We start from the raw sequence: 27,734 nt of genomic DNA on the forward strand, positions 1-27,734 counted from the left end.
AGTGGCCGCATCTCACTCGCCAAAGGACGAAAACAGAAAAAGATGGTAAACCTCAAACATATGCAACAAACTGCCAACTACTTGTACAAGGTTAGCGGTTTCGCAAACTATGATACGGCTCAGGATTCAGGAAAGGCACAGCTCCCACAAAAGTTGACCGCGAGGCCCAGAGAATTTAACAGCTGAGCATAGCCAGAACCAACCTGTATGAGAATTCCACAACACAAGTAGACAATCCCATATTACTATAGTTAAGCTTTATGAAGAAAATTTATCTTCCCACAAAAGGAGATTCCTGGTTTTCCAACGAAGCATACCTAGAGTCGAGACAATGTCCAGCCACACTTGCAGAGAGACGGGGGCCTCAGCAAAATATAGTGTTTCTTTTGCTGAGATGCTACCTAGTGAGTTGATTATAGGTTACCCATGTTGCAGTTTCCGGCAGCGAGGGTAATTCCACTTCAAGTAAATCAACCAAGTTACATAACAGTGATACAAAGGAAACAATACGTTCCAACTTTTAGAAGTGAAAAAGGTTTTAGCAATAATTGCATCTGGAGAAGATGAAATCAAGAAATGATCAGCGAACATGTAAAATTGAGAATCTGAATGCAACTGTTTACATTACAATCTATTTGTGTACGTTGTGCTGATGTTGAACTAAAACCATTGAATCAAGCAAGGAACGGAAGTATGGAGGAAAGAGAAGCCGTTTAAGCTAACACTACTCAAAAGATAATCATCCGCCAATTGCCAATATAGACGATCACAAACTCAAAGAATAGCCAGAGCATACCAAAAATTTAGTTGCAGTCGGAATTCCAGCATTCTTACGATTACCTTCTAACCTCAGAGAGAAACTGGGTGATCCTCAGACTGAAAGTAGAATACTGAGATAACATTAACGCTTTGATTTCTTTTTTGGCGGAGGCATCAGAAGTTGAGGGCCAGATCTCTTTTTGGCAAAAGCATTGGTTCTACTCTCTAAATTTTCATCGTCATCGTCATCATCACTATCTAATCCTTTCGCAGGTTGTTTCGTTTCCTCATCAGCAACCGGTTTCTTTTTACCTACTACACCCAGGTGCCTCATTATTTTTCTCTCAAGAGGGTCATTTGACGGACCAAGGTGCGATCTGGGTAAAACTTTTGCCCCGAGACCAAGCCTACAAGTCGGACAATAAACAACAATAAGTAGCACCAATCTGCAGCGACTTTCTTGTCCCTCTTTTTTTATTAAAATGGGCAAGGAGCTGTCCTAGATAAGATAAGAAACAAAGTAAAAGAAAGAAAAAAAAAAATAGACGTCTAACCCGGCTGGTCGACCCTCCATATCGAGTTGACCTGGTTCCTCCCCCGCTTGTCCAGGCATGTTTTTTACCCATTGTTCGGCCTACAGATTGTAAAGCGTTAATCTGGAGGACCTCAACCCTTAATGGCTTAATGAGACGTGACAAATTAAAAACAAAAACAATCAGGACATACCAATTTAAGACCCTTATTAAGGGTCTTTAATTTAAGCACAGGTGGCGGAGGTTGCTTCTTTGTACTCATAAGCTTCAAGTATCAGATTTTATTTCTGAACAATAAAGGGAATGAATGATCATTACACATTTCAGAAGGCAAAAATACTTTGACAACTGACAAGAAATGACGGCATCATGAGTTAACCCTAAAAGTGAATCCATTATAATGTTGCACACATATTTCATACACAAATTATTTAATAAGACCGTCTCATAGCATAAGACCAGTCTATTAAACAAAAGCCCAATACATATGCAAAAAAAAAAAAAAAAAAAAATCTCCATCACTTAATAGAACTTAACTGCTCCATCACATTCACACAATCACACCCTTACTCTGTTACTCATTCTATTCGCTATTGCTACATCCCAAAATGCCAAAATTACACCAGAGACCAGACCACCACCTCTAAACATTGCCTCATGACGGAAATCATTTTTTTTGTAATCTGGTCAAGACTCAAGACCATCTGGCTCGCCAACAATCGACCCACTACACGCACCTGCCCATAAATATTCGAGGTCATGAGTTTTGAACTTAAAAAGTTAAGTTGTCAAACTACTTGTTTTAAACCTAAAATCCTAGTTAATTATAGAAATAAAGCAAAACTCTTAAAATATTGAGTTATCGGACTAAATTTATCAGTCATTAACTTAAAACCTCCTACTTCACAAAAACTGGGTAGAAATAAATCAATGGAATTTTCCACCAAAATTTACAAAACTTTCAAACTAAAATTATATGTTTTGAAGTTAAAACTATTAGTTATCAAACAAAATGTATTGGCCACTAAAAAGACCACAAGTTTTGTCATTTTGAACTTAAAATCTGAAATTTTCGATTTAAAATCATGATTAGTCAAGTTAAAACAATCAATTATCAGAAGTTATTAGAAGTTTTGAATTTAAAATTAGTCCTTGCAAGTCAAAGTTTCAAACCTGCTAATCGGTGATCGCGTTTGCCGTTCTACTTCTTTTCTGTAGTTGATCAAATGAAGGAAAAGTAGTTGAGCGAAGGAATGATCAGGTGGTGGGCGAAAAGCATGATCAAGGTAGCGACGGTGGTGGGTTCGGCGGTAGCAGTGTTGAGGGCATGGACCGCAGAGGTGGTAGGGACGAGAATGAGGGTGATGAAGAACGAGAGTTTATCAACTTGTGTTTCTAGTTTCTACCAGTATAGCTTTTAGGTTTTCCTACTTCATTTCTGTTTCTTAACTCTTTATTTTGGGCCTATATCTCCTATTGGTCCTGTCCTATGCTATAGGACGGTCCTATAGGAGAGTAGGTGTATTTCATAACATCGCCAAATTTGAAGCTAACTTAAACCCATAATATTCAGAAATACCACTATTAATATACAATGCCGATACAATACAGCAATTTGTCACAATAGCTTATTAAACTGACACAAAAGTTCTACAATATTCTAATACAAACTTACTTCAAACCATCCTAACCCATCTAAAATAAGCAGCACAGAAACTTGACACGTTAGCGTGATAAAGTTGAACAAAGAAAAAACCTGTGAAAGTGAGGCAATACCACTCAACCATGTTAACGTCACTTTCCTCATCGAAAACCTTTATGTTTTGCCTATGGCACTATACAAAAAGAAGTTCACAATTAAATCATACAATGCCAACTGCCAAGTATGAAAACCATATCAAAGGGAAAATAAACACCAATCGCAACTTGTAAATCACAGTTCCACTGGTTCTTTTAATTAATGTTAAGTTAAGCCTCAAGAAGACACTACTTATTCATCTATATTACATTTGAAGATGGCATCATACTATACCAACATTTCAATTTGGCTGATTTAGTACAATGCTCCCCAGCTGTCGACCCTAAGCGTTAATCAAGACGGGAAAAAACCAACAGATAATACTACTATCTGAATCTCAATATAGCATGAACTACTCGGAGACTTGAAATTTTGCAAATATTAACAATCGCAATCGTAAAGTAACCACCTCAACACTTATAACTAGTGATTTCTAGTATAGCCTACTCACCCATATCTAGGACAAAAAAATCGACAAATTTCAAACAATAACGAATCAATATCTCAATTTTAACCTTAATACCCCAAAATGACCTACATCATATACAGTTAAATAATAATTTTATAAAATTAAGACAACTGAAATCCACATTTTGCGAAGGAAAGGAATAACGACCTCGGACACAATAGTAAGCGTTTGAACTCTGAAGTGGTGGATTAGCAGCGACGGAGATGGCAATGATGATTAATTACAGAGCTAGTGGAAAACACTAATCCTTTATAAGACACTTCTTGCAATCTACGACTTATATTCCTCAATTATCGTGTTCAATTTTTCTAGGGTTTAAGTGATTTTTGACCTATGATTTGTAAAAAAATTAGAACTTTTTTAAGCTATCATAACAATGCACTTTATTTACTTCATATCAACTATTAACCACATAATAATACCACTTGTTAGTTGAGTAATGTAAGGTTTTGGACTGAAACTACTCGAGCTCAACTGAACTGAACCGTCTCGAATTGAACCGAACTAATAGGACCTTGCCTAAACTGAACTAAAAATAAGTCGGGAAAACAATGTCTAACATCACCTTAAATGCTAGCAAGAAACATATTACTTCCTCCGTCAAATTCATTTTTTTACCTTTGAATGAAATATGCATCACAAAGAATAAAAAAGCAAACAAATGACCGAGACAGAGCGAGTAGTAGTTTTGAATTCAAGTATTGTAAACAAATAAATCAGTTTGATCAAAAAAATCACCAAACTAAAATAACAGAAGTAATTAAACAAATCAAACATAAATTTTAAAAATAAAATAATAAAACAAAGTGAAATTAACTCACTGTGATTGGATCGAAAAAGAATCTGGGTGAAATACGGAACCAAATTCGATTGAAGCAAGAGTTGAGGGAGGAATTAAGATGGGAAATTGAAAATTGTAAATTAGGGTTAAAGCAGAGTTAATTGATTTGGGGATTATTGAATACGTGTAAGTTAAAGTTCGTTATTAATGGAAGAAGGGTGTGGGTAATATTGGATCATTAGTCTTTGCGTGTGACGCTAATAATCGTCAAGTTTCATGCACTCTCATAAAAAGGAGAGGGGACAAGGTGAGGCACCCCCCATGTGCTTCCCACTCACCTCTTAATGGGCATTTTGTGAGAGGAAACGGTATCCGTTACAAGCTTGTGACGGATATCACCCGTCTTCAATGAGATTTTGTGATATTGGATTATCTTTTAGTTTTGGTAGGCTATTGGATCAGAATTGACAACCCATTTGGCCCAGTTCTGCATCCTGCCATTAATTTGTACGTATAATTGATTTGGGTATTTTATACTATATTATATACGTATTTTATTATTTTTGATACTATTTTCACTACGTATTTTTTCAATACTAAAGCTCCGTTTGACACGACACTTCAGGTAGCTTATTTGACCAAAATTTCAAGCTGCCTGATTTTTTTGCAAGTGTTTGGCAAGTAGCTTATTTGTTCAAATAAGGTATCTGAAATAAAATGCTACCTCAGATAGCATTTGAAAAATCAGGTACCTGAAATGACTTATTTTCCATTTTGTACCCCTTTATTTTATAATATTAAATAATTTTCATATCCTTTTACGTCATTTTACCAAAATCATTACCTTTTAATTTAGTTTGTCAAACACATTTTTATATAATCGCCTACCTTATCATTTCCTAATTTTTTCTACCTTATCGATTCATTTCAGGTTTTAGTTAACTTTTTAGTTTTCAGCTACCTTTTCAGGTAGTTTTGCCAAACAGAGACTAAAGAAGAGACGTCTCTCAAGAGGATTACTATTTGTCAAAAAATATGGATAGATACTAAATAAAAGGGTTAATGTCAGCATCGTTAGAGTTTTATAATGGATTGAATATAGTAGTATAGTCAACCAACAAGATCTCTCTATCCAACCAAGATAACATGAATACATGATGAAACAAATACAACAAAAAACAGCCGTATAGAACCAGTAATACGAAGATGGAGAGTGGTGGATATGGGACCCACTAGAGAAATGGCAAGAATGTACGTAGTAGATAAGACAAAGACATACTCCTCCCTATAAGAAGTTCTAAAATAGTTATGGGTTACAACAACAAAAATACAAGAGAGAGTAATAATCAAGGATTATCTACGTGGGCATCTTAATCTTATCCCACTGGATTCCTAACCACCACCACTTTCAGGATGATGCTGGTGGCGGTCGTCGCGGAGATGCTGGCCGAGTATGCGGTCGTGATGAGTAGGCTGTTGGAACATATCCTCACCGATGCCCCGTTGTCGCCTCGGGTTCGGTCTATGATGCTTAGAAATCTGCCTTCCCCATCCTCTTCTCCCTTCTCCAACTGATTCATAATTAATACTCTCTTGTTTCTTAGGAAACTAATGATCATGTTTTGTATATCTTGACATTTTTGGTTTTCCATTAGTTTTCTGAGAGACCGGCCTTAAAGGCCGATTAACGGGTAAACACGAAAGACTACCTAGTTTGGAGTCGCGATATGATCTCGTATGAGAATTTGTGTTGTATGAAAAGTTTGCTTGGTCAGTTGTTGTATGATAATGGTGAAGATGTATGTAAAGCTTGTGTGACCAAGTCATTACTAATGGGAGTTTCTTGTACAGATTGCGGAATTGTAACATTTCCGATACTATATCCGAGATATTACACTTTTTATTTTTCTTCTTAACTCTCCAATCCTCGCAATAATCTTACAACATAACTCAACAGGATAACACGAATCACGAGTGCAACATAGGCATGCTTCGATCATAATGTAAGAACTAAGAACAAGTTTTGGTACAAACTTTTTGAGGTAAGACAACAGGAAATGTCGCGACTGGACACTTTTACATGATGTCGGACGAAATATTGGTACATTATCGTCACTTTGAATGTAACATAGGTTTCTTCATCCGAGAAGGATAAAAAGTTTCATGGCCAAACATACAATAATCAGAGCTGCTTTTCATGACCATCTAAAGATCTAACTAAAAAATTCTGCTGGATAAGTGAAAGATATACATTCTAGGTAATACTAATAACCAAAGATTAAAAGAGCAAGCTCCAGTATAAGCCTATCATGAAAATTACGGAGTATAAGTCAAATCGATCCCATTTTTCCTTTTACTGTCAGGCCGAGTTATGTTCAGGAAGATGCAGGCAGAGTGTGTGATCTCAAACAAGGTACTGACTGTATTTAGTCAGATCGAGGTCACAAGAAGTTGAACCCACAGTTATCGCGGATAAGAGGAGGTGGTTCCAAGTTAGCAATGTCGATCTTGTCCATAGATCTCGATATGTCATCCACAGAAAACAGAATGCTGCGTGCACAACATAAATAGAGTGAGAATCTACGTCACAAGCAGAACAACCAATCAGGCGAGGGTCTTTGACACAACTGCCACTTCAAGTGGTCAGACTCTTCAGAGTCTAAGGTTTGCAAATCATAATAAATACTTCACGAGTTCAACTGTAGGCTAAAATGCTAAGCGATTAATTAAATGAACAATAACAAGGAGAAATGCGAAGAGAGGAATTAAAAGAAAGGCCATCACGATCGAGTTATCAAAGGTGTTTTAACAATTCATTGTGACTGCATTCTGAGGCAATATCAGCAGCATTTACTATGTCCGTAATCAAATCCGATGACCGCTTCTGCGATCAAATCTTAAACCAAAATTTAATCCCATACGTATGTATACCCTTTTCCTTTCCTACCCCTACATAGAGGCATAGAGCCACACATTGGCAGTTAGGCACTTTGGCAATGGTTAACGCAGTATGCAATTGACAGATTCTCCCAAGAAATTGATAATCGGCTCAAGACCATGTGATTATGACAGGGATACAAAGAGATTTAGTAAAATTAGCAACAAACCTTGAATCATCATCCAAGAGGAAAGAATTACTAACTGCATTGTTTGAATCTTCCGTCATTAGCGCCCTCATGTTAGCAATAACCTGGCCGCAAACAATAATTTTAAAATCAAATTGAACAATTCTAAGAAACGGAAAGTAGATTCTTCTTTATCCAGTAGACAGTAGAACTTACATCTGGATTCAAACTGTGGGTGCCGTACTTGTCATCCCAGTACATTGTGCCAATGCGGTACAGTTGCTGTATACTCAGAACCTACAGGGCACATAAAAGGCTGGTATAAAACCCTTCATATTGATGAAAAGGGAAATTTTTCAATATTCACTAATATGTCTGTTCACTCACGGGGCAAAGGTGATGGGTTAATTCATCCAAAGATATTCTTCGCTTCTGATGAATGACCTGATCAGAAAAAAAATTGAACGACGAGCAACCACATCATATTTCCAATTTAATTTTACACATAAAGTTAGCTACTTTGTTTATAACATCCTTCAATGGAAAAAGAACAACGGAACATTACCAAAAATCCAATAGCCTGTCTGATATGCTTTAGTGCCTCCCATGATGCCCCTGCAAACTGGATCCTTCCGAGATTATTGCACCGAATAATACATAAGTACATACTCTCTCCGTTTTTGACAATGACTTTCCGAATTTTGAGAAAGCGGTTGGACTTTAACTTCACAAACACGTAATTTGAATTTTTTTTTTTTAATTTCGTACCATTAGATTCGTAAGAGTACCCATTTCATTATATTTACTCTTTTTTTTGAGAGATATTGAGGAGAGAGAGTGTTTCTTTCCCGGAAAGTGAGAACGCATATAAAAAAAGAGTAAAAGACGGAGGGAATATTTGATACCATCTCCCAAGTAAAGTAGCTTAGAAACCTTTACCTCTTCAGTCGTAGTGTAACACCACTGTTGAAGTTCAGCCAAACCTGTCTTGACATATTCACCATTACCGAATGAACAGCATTCACGCCTCAGAAGAAGACTGCAAAAAGAGGCGACCTATGAGCAACATTTCTACTACTCATCAAAACCATAGCATTATCATCAAGACATACCTGTTGAATAATCGTACATTGATGAATGAAAATATTTGTGAGAATATTTTTCGCACCAAAAATGAAGGCACCTGTAACAAAGGCAAGAACGGACAAGATAAAACGGATGAAAACATTTAGGTGGCAAAAAACAAAGGTTGATGTGGGAATACATTTAGAGTGTAATACTGTCGGAGTGTTGGACCAAGAGAAGACAGGAAGATTGACGTTTAAAAAAAGGACAGCCACCCATACACCAGTTGAGTCAGTATTAGCAAATCACCGAGGTCACCCTCCAAATAAGAGTTCCCCACCAATTTTACAGACTTACTGCTGTTTTTTTTTTTTCATTTCTGAAGGCTTTTAAGAATTTCTAAGAGAGTCAAATATCTTACATGATTTTCTTTAAATATGTTCAGGAAACTCCCAAGAACTTCAACAATGCCTTGCCAGTGAGCAATCAAAGCTTGCTGGGCTGCTGTGTTTGCAGCTGAACGAGACGATCCTTTGACTAGATTTGCTCTTGTACGTGGGGCCTAGTTTAACCAACGATGATATAATTAACTATATAATCAAACACGAATGACTTATAGTTACCAAATGTAAAAGTAGAAGAGTCTCTAAACCTGGATACACAACGCAACCAACGGCGAGATCTCTTTCTTAAGATTGTCTCTAATAGTTCCATAGATCTTTTCACCATAAGCGGTAAGTTGCTGCTTGAACAGCAGAGCTGGGTACTTGGCTTCAACTTGATGCAGAGAACTGACTCCACTAACCATGCTGTCATTGACAGAGGAAAGTCTGGCTCCATGAGGAGTTCCAGGGATACTCTGAAAAGAGACCACGGAAAATAAGAAATTTCAAAAATATGATAACTTCAAATGGAATTTCCTTTTGTAGAGAGATATCATATACAAAGAAGACAAACATTTACCTGTGACATCCTACCATGGACAGTGACCGACAGATATGACCTGCGGCGCTGGGGGACAATTCCAGCTGCACTGCTTGCTTTGAGGGTGTGTTGTAGCAAATACAGAAGTGTCGAGGCATTAGACAACCAATAAGCCAAATTATCATTGTTTTCCTGAGTCTTTTATATAACAAAAAAGCATAAACATAACTAGAGTTAGTTTAGCATGTAAACCACGAGAGACTATCGCATACGATTATCCATAATTTCAAACCTCAATAGCATGACCGATAATCTGAATTATCCGATCAAAAATAGTAGTTCGTTCGACTTCAAAGGATCTCCAGTGAAGCATACATTTGTATATTATACAGGCTGCTATAGGTCTGTTTCCTGCAAATCCCAGAGGCTGTGCAATACATCGAATTAACAGTTCCTGATTCTCTTGCTGTTTCTCATTGAGAAACTTCTGCGGTTTCTCTTCTATTTCTGATTCTCTGTGGTTCATTGAATGGCTATGCAAATCCTGGATTAAAAAAAGGATAAACAAATAAGCAGCAATCAGGTAGAAGATAGCTAAAATGAACAGAATGGTAAGGTATAATCACAAGAGCCAAGCCTTCAATCCTTCATCTCAAAATGATTTTGGATCATCTGACATGAACCGTTGTTCGGAATTCAAGATTGCAAAAATTAACAAAATGGAATACAATGATAATAACCACAACTGAGCCTTAGTCCCTAAATGGTTTAGAATTAGCTAACATGAATAGTTGCTTGGAATCATCAATGCCAGGTTAAACATGACGGAAAAAAATGGGCGGGTGAAAAAGATACTGTCTCTAAAACTTGGATAGTAAAGGCAAAGACATAAAACTGTGGAAAACTTGAAAATGATTTAAGCTCAGATTTTAATGAGAAAAATAAATGAGTAATGCAAAACCGTACGCAGGATAATAAAATATGAGATTCAAATGAAAAACAAATGGTTGGAAAAAAGAGTGGTAAAATATAACCATCAGAGTAATTTTAAAGTAAATAAGTACCCGTAAATTTTCATCTGCAAAACGACCACTCTCAGATCCCTTCTGCAAGTTAGCAGATAAAACAAATATTAGAGAGCTGTATTTTTTGAAGTTCAGGTATAACTTGCTAAAAATCTATCCCCAAACATACCTGAAGGATTGACCTTGAACGTCCTGAAAGAAACTTTTTAGGTGCCATTGAGACAGCCTGTTGGCGAAGGACTTGATTCTCTGATTCCAAATTAGTGAGCTTTTCTTCTAGCCTGATGACAAAATTCAAATTTGTAAGACTCTAGTTCAATTGAACCTTGTATAATATATTTTGCCAAAGATGAACCTTGTAAGACTCTAGTTCAATTGAACCTTGTATAATATACACTTTATATCACTACTATTACCATCACAGCCAACAACAAAGATGGACCGGGATGTTCTCTGAAGAGGTCAAGTATAAAGCTTTTGTCCTTAGATAGTAGGAAGGGTTACTTTTTTAAATCTAAATTGAAATCAGAAACATATAGTATAACAGCAGCAAATGCTGAACATCCTAATAAGCACAAATAGAGTATAGTAGCAGCAACCGCTGAACATCCCAAAAGTGCGGACTGAACTTCCATGTTACCAATTCTAGTGAAATTTTTACAGAAAAATAAAGGAAAAGCAAGAAAAAAGGATTCTCTTAAAAGTATTTGAGACTGGAAAAGGAAAAACATATTTAATATACTAACATATCAGTCATATTAGAGTCTCGTGAGGGTAGGATAATGATGGATCCAAGATACCTTGATGGTTCGATCCACCAAACATCAATGCACCCATCAGTTTGTATCCTCAACCCTTTTAATCCAATACTAGTAAAGAGGGTGTCCCCCAGAGACAAGATCATACAGTCACATTAAGATGAAAACTATAAGCCCCTGATGAGTCATTGGTTTAATTTATTACTAGATAGTTCAAGTTCAATCAACACTTAGATATTCCAATACTAGTAAAGAAGACGCCCTTAGAGACAAGGTCATACAGTTACATTATGATGAACGCTTCAGCCCGTGGAGAAGTGATTGATTTAATACTGGACAGTTCAATCAAACACTTAGGTATGCCTTTCTGTTTTATGATTAGACGCGAGAATTAATAGCAAATATTGAATGCCGAAAAACCAATGTCTTTACAAGGTTGCTGGGTTAAGAAATTTTTCCACGTGTTTACAATGTGGGACACTCACATGTGGGATTATATTCCAACATGCCCCAAGGCGTAACCATGGGAGCTCACCGGAGTGGGAGTTAACGAATCCTCAAAAAAGCCCTCCACCGGTGGCATAATTTAGACCCAGTTTAAATTCGAAAACCAGGACGAAACCTTGGGCTCTGATAACATGTTAGAACATGCAAACGGGCGGGCCACACCCAAACAGAGGAGAGATGTACCACTCGACAACACAAGGGAGGTTCCATCCTAAAACCAATTGGCAATAAGAGGAGTAGCCCCTTTGGTTATAAAGTGGTACAATCCTCTCTTTCTCAAGCAATGTGGGACACTCACATGTGGGATTATATTCCAACAAGAAGTAACAAGCAATATGGCAGAGTAACATACCATCCCAATATATCTGACATGCACTTTGACAGGTTAAAGCATTGTCCAGATACAGTAAAGTTTTGGCATATTATAAGACTGATGTTGAGTTTTTTGGATCTGAACTACAAAGTTACATTCCCCTACTACCACATTTTCGCAAAAAACTGCCCACAACTGAGCACATTCATCAATTAACTTAGTCGCTCAGCACTGAAAAATCCACATACGGAGCAAATTAATGAGCCATATAAATATTGGTTACCAGAAGAAATCTTGTGCAATTAGTTGACATATTATCAGTATTATCATTACTAAGGCTTCCAAATGCTGAAATCTTAGTTTTAGAAGGTAGCATTCTTTCCAAAGACGACTTTCAGCTTTTCATATAGTACGCCTCTATTGAGATAGTTTGAGTACATAAGCACACTACCTGTGCAGAGATTCTTGGAAGTGCAAGTTTCTTTTATCGGAGTCCTCCAGTTTTTTGTGTCTTTCTTCACTCAATTCCTGTGCTTCAGCTAGTTTCTTATAATATTCCTCAGCTCTTTGTTTCTCCGCTTCAAGAGAGGCCTGCATGCATAGAGTGATAGAATCATAGAACATGAAAATTCGATCAATGCAAACACTGTGTATTAGAAATGGATATTTATACTACATAATTATCTACCTTCCTGACCATCCCTAAAAACAGTTAGATTAATGTGCAGTTTCAAAGAAACAGGCAAAAGCTAAGAGACTAATAAGATACTCTGAAGTCTACAGTAGGCAAGTAACAGATAATAAACTTCAGTACATAAACAAATGATGTAATTAGTTCACATGCTAAACCTTGAAGCTTTGTACTTCTGCTTCCAGAGATTTAATTCTTTCAGTGTCTTCCACCATTACTTGAACTTCTTGGACAACAGAAGGTGCTTCTTCAATGGCTTTCTTGACAGATTTGCTTTCCTGTTCAAGTAAGGAATTTGTCTCATCTATTTTAGTCTGCATAGCGTGCACAGTATCTTTCAGTTTTAAGATTTCCTGGTTTTTCGCCTCCTCTAGATCACTCTGCATAAAAGATACACCCCAAAAATATTTAAACAATTTTTCATGTGAAACACTGCGGAAGCAGTAATGCTGACACCAATGAGGCTGGGTTGAATGTATCACGTATTGATGTATGCAGCCTTTTCTATGCGATAACAAAGATGTTATTTCCGAGTGACCCTCACGAAAACGAGACGCCCATCTTTTATTCATGAAAAAGGAAGGGCAGAGGGTTTTACGTTTAACTTAGTTCGAAATTGTTAAACTATAAAAACGGCCATGGGCCTCACCCGTGAAGAAGAGAGAAAGCCCACTTAAGAAGCCCAAGAAGATTCTACCTTAAACCAATCGGTGATAGGAGAGCAACTACTTGGTTTATAAAGTAGTGAAGTTGCTCTTCATTTTTATCACTGTGGGTAACCACATAATATAGGAGCTCTTAACAAAAATAGATAAAATGGCAAATGTCAGACTTTCCATAAATTAGAGATAAGCTTATAGAAACTACCCGTAACCGTTTTTCCAGTTGTAAACGCAACGCGAGGTCCTCCACTTGCTTCTGAAGCTTGTCCTTTGCTTCTTTTAGAGCTCCTGTCTCTCTGGAAGCCTGTGACAATATACATCAAACTAGGCAAACAGTATCAAGATGGAAAAGTAAAGGAGATGGGAATCAATGTTGTACTAGCACTATAATGTCAATGGAAATATATACATGTTTCCAAATATTTTTCCCTCAAAATACAGGACATTAAGTTGCAGTAACGTCGATCAACCGCAATATTCTGAATATTGGTCGATAAGGCCAAAACATAGGTGCGCTTCTATGGGTAATGGGATGTGATATAACAAGAAATAACGTAATGATATCATGAAATTTGCATGACAAATGCTCGTCGAATAAGATAACAAGGAACATTCAAATATTCAATACTATCCTTGGAATTCTATATCAGCTTCAGTTGCTTAATTACATGGGTGAATTTTCCATCTATGATCAGATCATGATTTAGACTTGACTAAAAAATCTAATCTATGCACGGGCAAAACAGTGGAGGATCTTAAAACATATCTTCACCATCTTGTTTGGTAAAAGCCATAAATCAGCAAAAAGTTGATGAAACATTGTGTAACTATAGCGGAATGTTCTTGGACACACATAGTAATCTTCTCCAAGTGTGCTATTTCATTCTTATATCATTTTCGTAACATGTTCTTTAGCCTATGAGTGTCAGATTAAGTAGTACATAAAAAACAATGAGCAAAGACACATGGCGATGCTGTACCATTACTGTTACTTCAACTATGACTTGAAATGAAAAAACTGTCATACAAAAACATAAAACCCACATAATCATTCCATAAGAACATGATTAAAGGTTTATAAATATAATAAAGGATGAATCACAACTTTGAACCAACATATGTCTGCTTCACTAATTGGTCCTAGTTGTTTAACTTTGATCTAGATAGCTTCTTAGCCGAAGAGGCAAGAGCTTTCGGACAAGGTCGTCAAGGCCACTCTTATTGGAATTGGGGTTTGGTAATCACTGCATCGATATAGATACATTATACCAGTCAGGGTGAGAACAAACATTCTACAGGGTAGTCACTTATGCATCCTATAATCTATAATCTATATCAAAGATGTATAAAGTACTCGTGCCGGTATGCAACCTTTATGACACTAGGTAGTCATCATAGTTCGTGAACACTACCTGGGCAAGCATGTGCAGGCTGTCAGGTAGCAATATATTAATCACAAAACTGACCAACAATGCAAGCATATGTATAGAAAACTAACAATTTTGAGCTGCTTTAGTTCTCTCCTTGCAATTGTTCCCCTCCATCTGCACTGCACAACTAGGGATGCCTTCCAAAGCTTCCTATAGTATGAAGAAGCTCTATGGCAACGCCATCGACTCTGAACCAATTTTAAAGATTTGTTAAAAAGCATAACCTTAGAAAGAAGTTAGCTTGTAGCTAATGATCTATCTGCAATACCAATAGGTCAGAAAGATCAACCTGAATAAGAGTTGCAGCTTTATTTTGCCTCCTACAACGGTACTCTTTACGAGCTTTCAATGACCGTAGATGTGTTTGCACAACCAACACTGAGATGCGAAGTTTTCTGAACTTCTTCCTAGCCTGATATTTACGTTCATTCTTCTGTATTCTTACAGCTGCAGCTTCCCTTCTCAGCCTCTCAAACACTTTGCAAGCCAGATTTCCTAAAATCATATATGCACATGAACAAATCCTATATAAGAGACAATTAAGAAAAACCCATTTGTTTATATGAAGACATAGATGCCCTCTCAGAGGGAGGGGGCTACAATGGGGTGAAAACTTTAATTATGCAAGAGAGTCTGAAAGAATGAAATAGTCTGACTGTCCCAAAACAGATTGGATTTACTAAAGTTGAAATGAGATCTTTCTTCCATTGCTCTCAATTATAAGGACATTGTAGCTATCTCACCACAGTATCTTAGAGATGAATCCAAATTGAACGTGGGCAATCTCTTGAATAGGCCAAAGTGAGTTGGCATGAGACTACGAGAGACTGATCAGTAAATTGCTTCAGTATGAATGCAGCGTAATATCTAGCTTGTTAACCGTACCTCGCAACGAAGACTGTATACAAAGTGCTGCCCCACGCAATGTGATATACTGTTTCCGAGCATAAAAAGTTTGTACACTTCGCTGAATAATTCTTGCTGCCTTACCAAGTACTTCAGCTCTCCGGGCATCAAGTTCTGCCATCTGACCAGCTCTAAGGAAAACCTTAGTTTCACCTATCTGAAATAAAACTTTTGACCATTAGTTTATCTAGATGGAAAAATAAAGAAAAGATGAAGGAAATTTTGCTCAAAAAGCAGCTTTTTCACAGTAACAAGAATCCTAGATATTACAATAAAATAATTTTCCGATCATCAGAGGACAAGAGCAGTTTTTCTTGTCTGACCCTAAATCATTTTGGTATTAAGACTCTGATGTTGTTGCAGAGGACAAGAGCAAGAAGATACCTGGTACCCTGTCAGTCCTTTCATTTCCAATAACTTTTGACATGCAACCTTTTCATCATAGCTGCCCATAACTTCAAATTAATTTCATATGAAGAAAAAAGAGGGAAGGCGGGAAAATAACAGACAATACCCTTAATCATAGTGAAAAGAAAAACTAGAAAGGACGGCTAAAAAATTAGCTGGACGACTAACAATTAGCTCTGAGTTTTACATTTTGAGCGAAAACAGAAAATACATACTGTCCGTTGATGATCTCTGGGGCGAGGAGTCCAAATCTATTTAGAAACTCAAAAAAAGTACGACGTGTAGGGTATCCAGCACAGCTGATTCTGATTGCTTCCAGAACACCCTATATGGACATGCAAAAAGCTCAATACATCACGTTAACAACAAAGAAAAAGTGAAATATGACTAGGTGACGTAGCAGGATTAATAGCCGCTGGAGATAGATGTTTCACTCACACCACAACGCAATTGCTGTAAGATATTCACATTCTCAAAGATGGCGGGTTGCAGAAGATTATTTGGCTTTATGCACCTGATGTAGTGAGGATCAGTTGAGCTCAGTGTCTCCATCAACTGTTGTAGTTGAGACTACACCCACAAGCGAATATAAAAATAACTTATCAATGTTCTTTTAGATAAAGAAGCCAGTTCCTCGAAGATCAAAAAGGTTTCAAACATCGCCTAACTACCTTAAAACGAGATCCTATTGAAGAAAACTTGGTTGATTTATTTGAGGATTTTGTTGTTTCTTCAGCAACTGGAGGAAAAAGGCCAGATATAAATGGGCACCTCGAAGATGTTAATAAGTCTTGATGTTCAGGCACCACATAATCTTTATTTTTGTCCAAAAACTGGTCCGACTGATATAATACCTGGTGAAATATCCGTGGAATAAGCTTAGTATTATGACACCGTGAAAAATCAAAGAAGAAATTCAGTGATCATGTAAAACCTCGCCAGCGTAATGAGAAATGATGAAATCAGTGCGTGACAATTTCGGCTTGAGAAGGCGTTTGTGATTTTTGTATGTCTGATAAAGCTTTGTAGCAAACGTCTCAGGAGTGGACTTGGGGAACATACTGAAAATGAAGAAGTTATAAACCAAGACATGAGCTTGACAGTACAAGTTTTGCAAGTAACCGACCACAAGATAGATATACATTACAAGAAACTTTAGAGAATATGAAGAAGAAAGGGTAATGACTTACCAAGCCTCATCTAGAAGAGCTATGATCCCGCCAGGTTTCTGCATAAAACGTGAAGGTCAGTACAAAAAAGAGATCTTCTATTGAACGCAACATGAAGAGGTGTCACCGTGTCAGGTATTTCATTTTTTCTAAGTTGTAAAACAAAAGTTACCAAATCTAAAGATAAATTTTCACTACAAGCGAAGTGCCTAACCCATAGGAAGACAGGAAAATGCCAACGACTAGGACCACTGTCTCATTGACCAAGGCGTTATCGGTTATCTCCTTGTTTGGCTGAAGGGAGTACGAAGGAAAGAGGGGGCGGGGGGCGGGGGGGGAAGAGATGATAAATAGTTGGCTCAGGAAGAACGGAGGGAACCATTTTCTTTCCAAAACAACAAATCAAGATACTTCTGACATAGGACAGATTTAGAATGAAAATCGACAGAGGCGAGGAGTATTATTTTCGATGGGAATGTTGTTGAGGGGTCAGACTTCTTCAGATATCTAGGATCTATTATCCAAAAAGATGGGGAGTTAGACGGAGATGTGGCTCACAGAATTAAAGCAGGATGGTTGAAATGGAAGAGTGCTTCAGGGTTTTTATGCGATAAAGATATGCCCCAAGGATTAAAGGGAAAATTTTATCGCACGGCAATTAGGCCTGCCTTACTTTACGGTTCCGAGTGTTGGGCCGTGAAACATTGTCACATTCAAAAGATGAGTGTGGCGGAGATGCGTATGTTAAGGTGGATGTGCGGGCATACAAGGAAAGATCGATTAAGGAATGAGGTGATTAGGGAAAAGGTAAAAGTAGCGCCAATAGAGGACAAGATGATGGAAAATCGACTAAGATGGTTTGCCCATGTGAGAAGGAGACCTATGGACGCACGAGTTAGGAGGTTGGAGACATGGAGAACATAAAAGGTCCCTAGGGGTAGAGGAAGACCGAGACAGACATGGTTGAGAGTGATAGAGCACGATATGAGATTTTTGGGGCTTGAGGAGAGTATGGTGACGGAGAGGGCACAATGGAGGGAAAGGATACATGTGGATTTTTAGTATTTGATGTTTTTTGACATTTTTAGTGTTTTTATTTAATTTTTAAAAATTTATTTGTTCTTCTCTCCTTTATTACGCCTTTTTTACCAACCACTTTCTTATATATTTTACTTGGTTTACTTTTAAGGCATTCCGGATCCTTAATTCTATTTCAATTTTCAAAATCGTTTTAATTTTTATTCTCGATTTAAATTTTAAGTTTTTATAAAAGAAATTCGGAGTTCGATTTTAAAACCTGTAAGTTTACCTTGACTTTGTATTCCATTTCGCTCTCCCTTTTGTTTTTCATTTTCCCCTTTTCTATCCGCATTTTGAGGTGTGCGTTCACCCATGGAAGGTTCTAAAGGATGATTCATGCCAGCCGACCCCAAATTATTTTGGGATTAAGGCTCTGATGTTGTTGTTGTTGTTGGGGTTGTCATTCTCTGATTTTTGGTTGTTTGATCCCACTCGAAACACTCAGCATAGATTGCACAGGTAACTAATAGATGAAGAGACTAAATGTCCTCCAATAGCAGATGTTAAGCTGATGGCCTATGCTCTTATAAGTGAATGAATTTCATTACAAGGTCTGGATTTGATTGAGATGAGATGAGGATGATGAACAAGGTACACTGACAATGGAACCGAGAGTCTCATACTCTTGTGGCTCTGAAAACCTGACAGCCGGGTCACATATTTCCAGGTTATTGGTTGCTTGGGAGACCAGAAGGAATGCTACCTGTGATACAAACTCGATAGGGTCGGGGAACATAAAGATATTTTGCTGACACCAGTGGTTATTATGCAATCTAAAAGGATAAGGAACTGTAATTTCAAATAGTGACACAAATGACTATGCAAAACATGTGGCAATATACAGAGCTTATTTTAGTCATCCAACTGAAAAAAGCACAGACTTCATAGTTCATACATGAATTAAGAAAACTTGACACTGCTTTTAAATACGAGGGCAGTCTACTAAGGAAACATTAACAGGACTATAGAAGATGCCCTTGTTTAGGTCTTATTGTGACAATTTCTTGCATTCAGGTTGTCAAAAGACATTATTATGTAACTATGCACCAAGAAGATTCATTCACCGATTTCACTATATTTTCTGTAATAGCAGTCATTTTTTGCAATTATCTACAATTTTCATTGTGGGTATTCTGGAAAAAGCTCTTGCGTTTTTATTAAGAGGTAAGAGTGTTTACATCATAACCCCTCAGCCCCACCATGACCATGAGCCTTTGAGGCACTAAGGACGGTTGTTCTGTATACCTTGCTGTCCATTCCAGGAAGTGTTGAAATAACCATTTACTTTAAGACAAAACTTTGGAGATTGTTCCTGAGATTTCTTCAGAGATTTGTCTTAAGAATCCTTTCAGTATCGACAAGTTTGTCTTTGATTAGTAGTATTGGCAAGTTTATAATGAACATGCTGAAATACAAATGAGAAATTGAGAAGGAATTGTAAACCTTTTCTATAAGATCAAGAACGTCTTGATTGTCAACAAACTCAATGTAGCTCCAATTTATCTTCTCTTTTGTGTAGTCCTCTTGTTCCATTTTGAAGACATGCTATAAGTGCGACAAGAGTTTCGTAAGATCCACAGTACCAGTAATCAAGCTTACAGGATTCATGCAAAATAGCTCACCTGGTTGAAATGTTGCTGGAGCTTCTCATTGGTGAAATTAATGCAGAACTGCTCAAAGCTGAACAAGGTTATTATACCAAAAATATTAGTTACTTGTCACTGTTATTTTTATTATTACAGATAAAGTGGTAATTGAGAATTTTACCATATACAATTAGAGTTAACAAGCAGCATTTCAAAGTTGAGCTAAGATGCTATATGGAAAAACAAGGCACGCCAAAACACACAATTATTTCTGTGTACTCTCTACCTAAGGTTTTCTCTTACATATGTTTAGTGTTTCTGCACATTTAGCTCCAATTTATCAGCAGGTTCCAACTCACTGCCGGCAAATGAAATGCAAATAATTCATTTTCTTAGCTTATCCTGGAAGATGATCAACTAACGTGCTGAGAAACTGTTATAGTGGATCCTAATTAGTTGATAATGTAGATTTTAACTCCGAACTTTGACTTTTAGTGCATTCTCCTGTACCCTAGCTACACTAAACTAGAGTGTATCTAACTCTCTGTATGTAGGCTTATCTTGATACTATGCCCATGCAAAAAGAATGAACCACAGTCTTCCCTTTTGTCATTCAGCTTCTAAACAGTAAAATACTATTTAGGTTAAAGTCGAGGCACTTGATTGAGCACCTTCACAAGATGATTGTTACACAATTTTGTAAACCCTTACCTGTTATGCTTAAAACTTTCAAACCCATAAATATCCAAGACACCAATCAACGACTTCGAGTTGGGATCTTGCCCAATTGATACATTTATTTTATCAACCAACCTGCACAAAAAAAGTATAGATGGTTGACATGAGAACGACAGAACTATGTCAGAATGTTAAAGACAAACTAAGATTGCTACACAAACTAATAGCAATATTCTTAGTGCCCAGCTGCCAATGTCGTACCAGTCAAAAAGGCGGGAATAAATTGTCTTAGCCAAACCATCCCTGCTAACTGTGGCATTAAGAGGATCAAGACTTCTCGTAATGACTTCTTCTGGGGTAATCATGACACGTTCTAACAATGCCGCCTTCAATGCCTCTGGATCACACCTGATGAATTTATATAAAGTTACTGCTCTTTGTAAAGTTGAAAAGCCGTCAAGGTTACAAGGAAAGTAAAGTGATTCATACATGAGAAGCTCTGACACAGTATTAAGATGGAATTTTGACTTGTCGTCTTTTACAACAGATGAGTCTATCTCTTGTCCTTTAGCAAAATCAATATTGCCCAGATGAAGTATTGCAGCAACAACCCTAAATATTGCCTCCTGAAAACAGGAAGGAGAATAGGACGGAAAAAAAATTGAGTACTCATCTTCATATATGTACAAGTAAGTAGACTAATCTACTGGATACCTGCTCTTTTCCACTTATGCCAACAATATCCATCGCTCTCCTAGTGGCAAGATAGTCATGTGCATCATTGACACCGACTAATTCATAGCATTTTGACTGATTAAGATAGTGAAATTCTTTTGGATTCTGTAATTTATATCGCTCTCTCTCCTGAATGCCAAAAAATGTTAATCAAAAAAATTAGAAGTTGAACAGAAAAAATTTCATAGCAATACTGATACATACTCATACTGTATTAAATAAGCTGAAGTGGTAGAAACGACGATACCTCCTGAGGTGCTGCACAAAGCAGATAAAAGCAATGGTAATTACGCTCAGGATCATTAATTTGACACACGCGGGATCGCTCTAGAAGGTATGTTCTAATGGCTGCCCCTGATATTCTTCCACGCTTGTCGAACTGGATTTCAACAAATTTACCGAAACGACTGCAAAAGTTTAAACAGTCTTCAGAAGACAGCTTCTGACAGAACATAGTAATGTTAATGAATAGCCATGCTTAGTGATGAACTCGCAAATGTCTCATGGAATAACACCATCTAAAGATTTGTCAGAGATAGTAACGACACATTTTTTTATCAGAAATAGGAAGAATGCTTAACCTGGAATTATTATTTCTGACTGTCTTGGCATTTCCAAATGCTTCAAGAACCGGATTTGACTGTATTACAAACAGTCACTACATCAAGCTTGCGATTGCTTATAGATAGGCAAGATAGCAAATCTGAAATAGTACACTCGATGGACTTGCATATAAATAGATATGTTACAACAACAACAACAACAACAACAACAACAAAAAAAAAAAAAAAAAAAAAAAAAAACTAAACGAGTGTAAATAGCTCAAATGTAGCATACTTCAAGAACTTGTTGCTCCACCGTCCGTCCCTCAGTTGAAGAGCGACCACCCAAAAAAGCAAGGTACTGCATAAGCATCTTTGTTGTCTCTGTTTTTCCAGCTCCACTCTCACCACTAACTAGAATTGAATTGCTCTGCCCCTCATTTATCATTGCCCTATATATAGCCACGAATCTACCCATGTTATAAATATTGTATCTGAAAGGGCTGAAACAAACAGGTATGTGTAAGGGAGATAACTAGTCAAATCACCTGTAAGCAACATCAGCCACTGCAAAAACATGGGGGCTTAACTCTCCCAGTGGCACTCCTTTATATTGTTGCATCATGTGAGCATCGTAAAGATGGGGAAGTCTTTGGAAAGGATTTATGGCTATAAGTATGTTTCCAGTATAAGTCTGTCATGTGAACAACATATTAAAATGAAAGGCAAGAAAGTGAAATTTGCACATAACCAAAAAGTCTTCATAATATTGCTAGTGACCTAGTGTATGTCTGTCAATATTTGAAAATTCTTATTTAACATCTCCTATTAGATAAACAGTTATTGAAAAAGAGTAAGAAGGAAAAACAGAAGCATCCACAAAAATAGATCAAAATCTCAGTCAGAATCCATTGTAAGAAATAGTTAAAATACCGATATCAAATGGTATCCGACTGATATAAAGTTTATAACACCCCCCTAGAGCCCCCTTAATGCCCATAGCAAAAGTCTAAACAAGAATAAATATTGAGGCTGCAATCTGGCATCATCTCCAACCAGGACGTTATTAACTTGATAAGAGAAGTATGATGGAGTACCATAAATTCTCAAAACCCCTTCTATCCAATCAAGAACAAAGATCTCTTACTTTTGAATGAGAGAAAATAGCAGGAACAAGGCCTGTGATCAATCAATACACTCCTCTTCGTAATTTACCAGTATATTTGTCTCTTTCTTATTATGCTGTTTCCTCTCCTTCCCTTTATACTGTTGACTTCTTTGAGTTTCACTAACAAGTCACACAGACTGTACTTTTAGGTGCGTTAGTCTTTTCAGATCTTTTTCCTCCCTCCCTTTCTGGTTTCTTTTGAGTTGCTTAGTAAAATGGGTGATGGTTTTCTGCTCAACTCTAGGGCGCAAAAACTAAATACAGATTTTATCCTTTTTTGGTGCTACGGTTTTGCTGTTGTCGGTGGCATGGATGCAACGCCATGGCCCCATCATTCAAGACCTCAAAAGATTGTCATTCAGTTGTTGCAGCAGTCTGTCTGGTGTACCTTCTATATCTTTGGTCAAAATTTCGAATATGGTTGCTATCATTTTTGTCTTTACAGTATAGTCAAGCTGCTATGTTTTCTGGCTTATGTTTACGCAGAACGGTCCAATCATTAATGGCAAGTTTTGAAACTAGCCCTTTTGCTTTGATTGAATTTAATTTTCTTGATTGCCATGTATTATTCATCGAGTAATTTTCAGCACTTCGAAATATCACTCACTTTCTTTTCTTTTGTATTTAAGATAAACACATCACAATCTATATCACTAATGTTATAGCACAAATTTTTTAATTATCTTTAGGAAAGAAAGTATATTTTTTTAATATCATTAATAGCAGAAACACAATTTTAGCAAGAATTAACATTGTCGAAATCCTTGCTCCATCACTGGTTGGTGGTAATGGGCCGATGGTAGTGTAGTGTGTTGATCAGAGTACTTACATAAATTTCATGGTGCTCATATCTAGTGCGCAGATTCTGCAGGACACCTGGCTCATGCAAATAGGATAGCTTAGTCATGTCATCAACCCCAGCTGGAGGAGCTTCCATATCCTTGGGACATAATTTTGACAACTTTGCAACCACCTATACCACAGGCAGATAAAACATTGAGTAAGATACTACTAAGATATAAGTGTTTATATGATGCCTAGGATATCTCCAAAAATGTGATTGAACATCTAAACTAGGCGTCTACCATGACGAGAATGCTACAACACTGAAGCAATAAATATAAAGTATTAGTAGACTCCTACATAATGTATCACACCAACAGAAGTCAGCAGAGCCATGACTTCTGTGGACTGATAAATGACAGAATCACTAAAGATAATTTCATAGTCTACACTTCGAGCATGTTCAAGCTCCGGCCCTTCAAATGTACAAGTGTACTTATGTTTCAGAGTAAGAAGATACTAAAACCGAGATTTGGGAACATGATAATATGTCAAGTTCATAGCAAGTCCTCTGTCTAAGGAAGACGACCTGTCAATAACAGCCATCAGTTCTCAGGGTTTAAAAAAGCTAATGTCGTACCAAAAAAAAAAAAAAAGCTACTGTGAAGAATAAGGTTCATAAGATCGTTAATAGGCATCTGTTTTTGAGGTATGCACAACAAGGTACCGAGAACAATCATGATAAGAGCTGTATCAGATTGAATAAACTATAATAAATGTTCGAGTTTTATGAAAACAAAGACCGCTCATACCAAACACCTACAAGTCAACTAGGTTGGGACTTTTGGGAGTGGCAGAGGTGGGTATTCTGCTGGTAACGTTTAGCGAAAATCTGAATGTGCTTTGATCAATGTTGCTCAGCAGGAGTTGGATTATAAGGAAATAAAGATCACTCATAGTTGTTTCAGTACCTTTTTGCCATCTGAAGTCTCAATTTCAACATCCTGTCCATTTATCTTTATTACTTGCCCATCAACCCAGGCTAGTTCTGCATCGGAAACCCAGACATGAGAGCCTACTATAATGTTCACTGGAGTCCCCTGCAGCAATCATAATAGAATCCACAGAGTTAATTTTCTAAGTATAAACCAAAGAGACACACGACAGTGAGATAAAAAATAGGTCAAAGAATGGGTTCAAATAAACACGTCATATAAATTACGGAATATCTCATTCTAAAAATGGCAGCTCTGATTCTGAACAAGCTAGTCAGCTTACATGTATGTCCTCAAACAAGCTAGTCAGTTTAATTTAAAGTCAAAATTTGCTCACTGGTGATCCCGCCTCAAATACAGTCAACAATGACTTTATAAAGCGGTCAGGCCGCAATGTCCAGGCCATAAATAATAACATCCTGCAAGTCTTCTCCTGTTTGGTTTTAGGGTGGTAAGCTTCTTTAATGTGGAAAGAATATGTTTATATCAAATTAGTACTCCTATAGGCCTATTGTACTTATTTTCTACAACCACAAGGCCACTTGCAACCCCATATGATTCATATCACCCTCACTCTCAGTCCCCACAAAGGCCAACACATTATCCATGTGCAGCAAATGCTACTAATTCATCATCATTAATCACCACCACTACTCGAAACCAGAATTCTGCTATAACTGTAAGCATAGATATTATGTTACTTTAAACTTTTCACTTATGAGGCAATACTCATAACTGACACGAGACTCTAGGAGTCTAGGACATAGGCAGGTATAATATATTGGCATACATACGACCGACTATACACAATCAATACCAATCCAATACTTCTTTTGGAATAGATGGTAGGGAAGTCTCGCATAATAAAAGTAAAGGAAGTGACTAGTGCATCAAACATTTAGTATGATACTCGATGTTTTTGAGTCTTATGTCTCCAACTTCTCTCTACTTCACTTTTAAAAAATTTCAACTTATAATTAATTTCTATTTTGAGAACATTTCTCTACAGTCCATACTCCTATCTTCATTTTCGAAGAAAATCCCCGTGTCTCAAAAATTAAGTCAGGAGGAGTCCAGACACTTGGATATGTTCCCACATGTAACACCTTTACCTAAGTCCGATTACCATAGAACATGATTTCATCCATTCCACATAGTAGGAGTAACCCACTGATTAAGCCTCATAGTCTCCTTAAAAATCACACAGAAGGTACCCATAGGTCCTATACGTGTGCAAATAGTGCAATCCTATAGTCGCAGTAAAATGACTCGTCGAGGCATGATAAAAAAGCTGAGCAACATGCCCGCGCTAATAAAGCAGTTCAGTTAGCTATTCATAAACTTCACAATAAGCACAGTCACTTGTGTAACTCTCATGCTCAAGTGACTTAAATACGCGTCAATGGCGTATCATCTATGAACTTACTCAATAAGCAACAATTTGAGACTCCGACGACTACACTGAATTATTAAGCGAGATGAAATGCATTCTCCCACATTTACCTTCCAAATGTAAGTACATTACTGAAACAAACACATCATCAACTACTTCACGACGATTAATCCGCGCTAAACAAGAGCATTTGCCTACACAAACACTCTCTGAGACATTTCAACAAACACATAGAACACTCCGCTACTCTCGCAATCAAAATGCACAAAATCAATCGCGTAAAAAACCGAAAATTCTCCAAACAATCATACGATCAAATACTCATACATTCATACCACATTTATTCAACATAAAACATCCAAAATCTCTTCGCATCACAAAATTAGCAATAATTATGAATGAAAAAGCAACAAAAACTCGAAATTAAGCGAATTATATAAAGACGTACCATAATTATATGAAAAATTAATTAAATCATACTCCGCATGCGTGAATTCGTGAAGAATTCGATCAATTCGACATGAATTTTCTTCGAGATAGAAAAATAAATTGATTTCGATTGCAATTTGGATGAAGTAGGAGAGAGAATGCATAGTATATTCCCTGTTAGTTCGCATCTCTGCCATGTATGATCCCAATTACACGTAAATCGCAAGCTTGTAGGAGATTTATGGCTTATATTCATTTGAATCATTTCCCTCTTTTTCTCTCTTGGTCGTTTCTCCATGCGCGCGTAAATGAGTTTCAACTGGGAGCTTTATTTTCCATTCGGCCCGATTATTTGTTTATCTATTTCATTTCGGATCTCCCGGTCGTATTTACCAACTTTGATATACGAAGTACTATTCACCCAATTTGGAAGAATTTGGGAAAAAGATACTCCATGGTTAGTTTTGGAGTAAAATTAGTTGACTGACATATAATTTACGGAATAAGGATAACTTTTTTCCTAAGTAAGGTAAAAATAACCTCATTTTACATAGGTTAATTTTAACACGTAATTATTTGGTACGGAGTGACGAAACTTACTCGTAATCATTAACTAATATCGTCAGCTACCTTCCATGTTCCACAAATAGAGTGAATAATAATACACAAATTATCTCTCAGCTAAAAAATTAGAACTCAAAGTTCTAGCTTATGGGAGGTGGTGAAGGGGCGATGGAGGAGTCGAATTGGTTCCTGGAAAAATGGATATGGTCGAAAGTTTGGAAAGCTCTGATGTGGCCTAGGGTTAGTCTTCTTCCAACGATGCCTTGGCGATGAAAGCGAACCTTGCGACCCGATTTGGAATGGAGATCTCTTTTTGCCCTTTTTGTCACACTTCGGTTGAATCTAGTACTCGCTTATTTCGAAATTGTGGGTTGGCGGGTAGGGTTTAGGAAGGGTTGGGGTTGGGAGAGAATTAGGGAGTCCGGGTGGGGAGGGTGAGAGACTGGATCGAGACGAGGTGGAGGGAGATAGGGGACAAGAAAGGGGCCATGGGTGTTGGATGCTCTAGGAGAGTCGAA

At 37.2% G+C, this 27,734-nt stretch overlaps 2 protein-coding genes across 6 annotated transcripts; both read right to left on the reverse strand.

Moving 5' to 3' along the window:
* Positions 1-569: 569 nt before the first annotated feature.
* On the reverse strand, positions 570-4,560 carry LOC141647206 (uncharacterized). 5 transcript variants are annotated; one of them, XM_074455314.1, is made up of 6 exons: positions 4,381-4,559; positions 2,466-2,504; positions 1,934-2,029; positions 1,486-1,579; positions 1,314-1,393; positions 570-1,166 (listed from the first exon to the last, which is right to left on the reverse strand). In XM_074455314.1, exons 4-6 carry the CDS (start codon positions 1,552-1,554, stop codon positions 902-904), a joined length of 414 nt encoding a protein of 137 aa, XP_074311415.1. In that variant the 5' UTR covers positions 1,555-1,579; positions 1,934-2,029; positions 2,466-2,504; positions 4,381-4,559; the 3' UTR covers positions 570-901. The 5 variants fall into 5 exon arrangements, with proteins under 5 accessions (XP_074311415.1, XP_074311416.1, XP_074311414.1 ...); XM_074455315.1 differs by lacking the exon at positions 1,934-2,029 and having other exon boundaries at positions 4,381-4,560; XM_074455313.1 differs by lacking the exons at positions 1,934-2,029; positions 2,466-2,504 and adding an exon at positions 3,069-3,127 and having other exon boundaries at positions 4,381-4,560.
* Positions 4,561-6,438: 1,878 nt separating this feature from the next.
* On the reverse strand, positions 6,439-26,954 carry LOC141647207 (myosin-11-like). The gene is made up of 38 exons (XM_074455316.1): positions 26,672-26,954; positions 24,807-24,935; positions 23,882-24,025; positions 22,433-22,578; positions 22,180-22,336; positions 21,924-21,982; positions 21,590-21,749; positions 21,322-21,471; positions 21,097-21,233; positions 20,869-21,015; positions 20,641-20,742; positions 19,966-20,023; positions 19,787-19,888; positions 17,285-17,322; positions 17,029-17,155; positions 16,766-16,948; positions 16,533-16,664; positions 16,310-16,419; positions 16,071-16,131; positions 15,666-15,843; positions 15,070-15,275; positions 14,849-14,968; positions 13,556-13,654; positions 12,847-13,068; positions 12,449-12,588; positions 10,589-10,700; positions 10,459-10,500; positions 9,687-9,938; positions 9,434-9,592; positions 9,123-9,329; positions 8,892-9,032; positions 8,518-8,588; positions 8,345-8,444; positions 7,971-8,027; positions 7,793-7,849; positions 7,622-7,702; positions 7,448-7,530; positions 6,439-6,890 (listed from the first exon to the last, which is right to left on the reverse strand). The coding sequence occupies exons 1-38, from the start codon at positions 26,672-26,674 to the stop codon at positions 6,782-6,784; spliced, it is 4,581 nt and encodes a 1,526-aa protein (XP_074311417.1). The 5' UTR covers positions 26,675-26,954; the 3' UTR covers positions 6,439-6,781.
* Positions 26,955-27,734: the final 780 nt, after the last annotated feature.

This window comes from Silene latifolia, chromosome 3 (genome assembly GCF_048544455.1).
Source record: "Silene latifolia isolate original U9 population chromosome 3, ASM4854445v1, whole genome shotgun sequence".
In the NCBI taxonomy this organism is placed as follows: Eukaryota; Viridiplantae; Streptophyta; class Magnoliopsida; order Caryophyllales; family Caryophyllaceae; genus Silene; species Silene latifolia.

Bases quoted from the DNA above. Each gene is read 5' to 3' on its own strand.
- LOC141647206 (XM_074455315.1), bottom strand. From the start codon at position 1,554: ATGAGTACAAAGAAGCAACCTCCGCCACCTGTGCTTAAATTAAAGACC. The intron at 1,394-1,485 runs GTATGTCCTGAT...TACAATCTGTAG, and splicing joins TTAATAAGGGTCTTAAATTG to GCCGAACAATGGGTAAAAAA. The intron at 1,167-1,313 runs GTTAGACGTCTA...TCCGACTTGTAG, and splicing joins ATGGAGGGTCGACCAGCCGG to GCTTGGTCTCGGGGCAAAAG.
- LOC141647207 (XM_074455316.1), bottom strand. The intron at 13,069-13,555 runs GTAGTTTCTATA...TCTTTTATGCAG, and splicing joins AACTGGAAAAACGGTTACGG to AGTGATCTAGAGGAGGCGAA. The intron at 8,589-8,891 runs GTAAGATATTTG...CCTTTGTTACAG, and splicing joins ACATATTTAAAGAAAATCAT to GTGCCTTCATTTTTGGTGCG.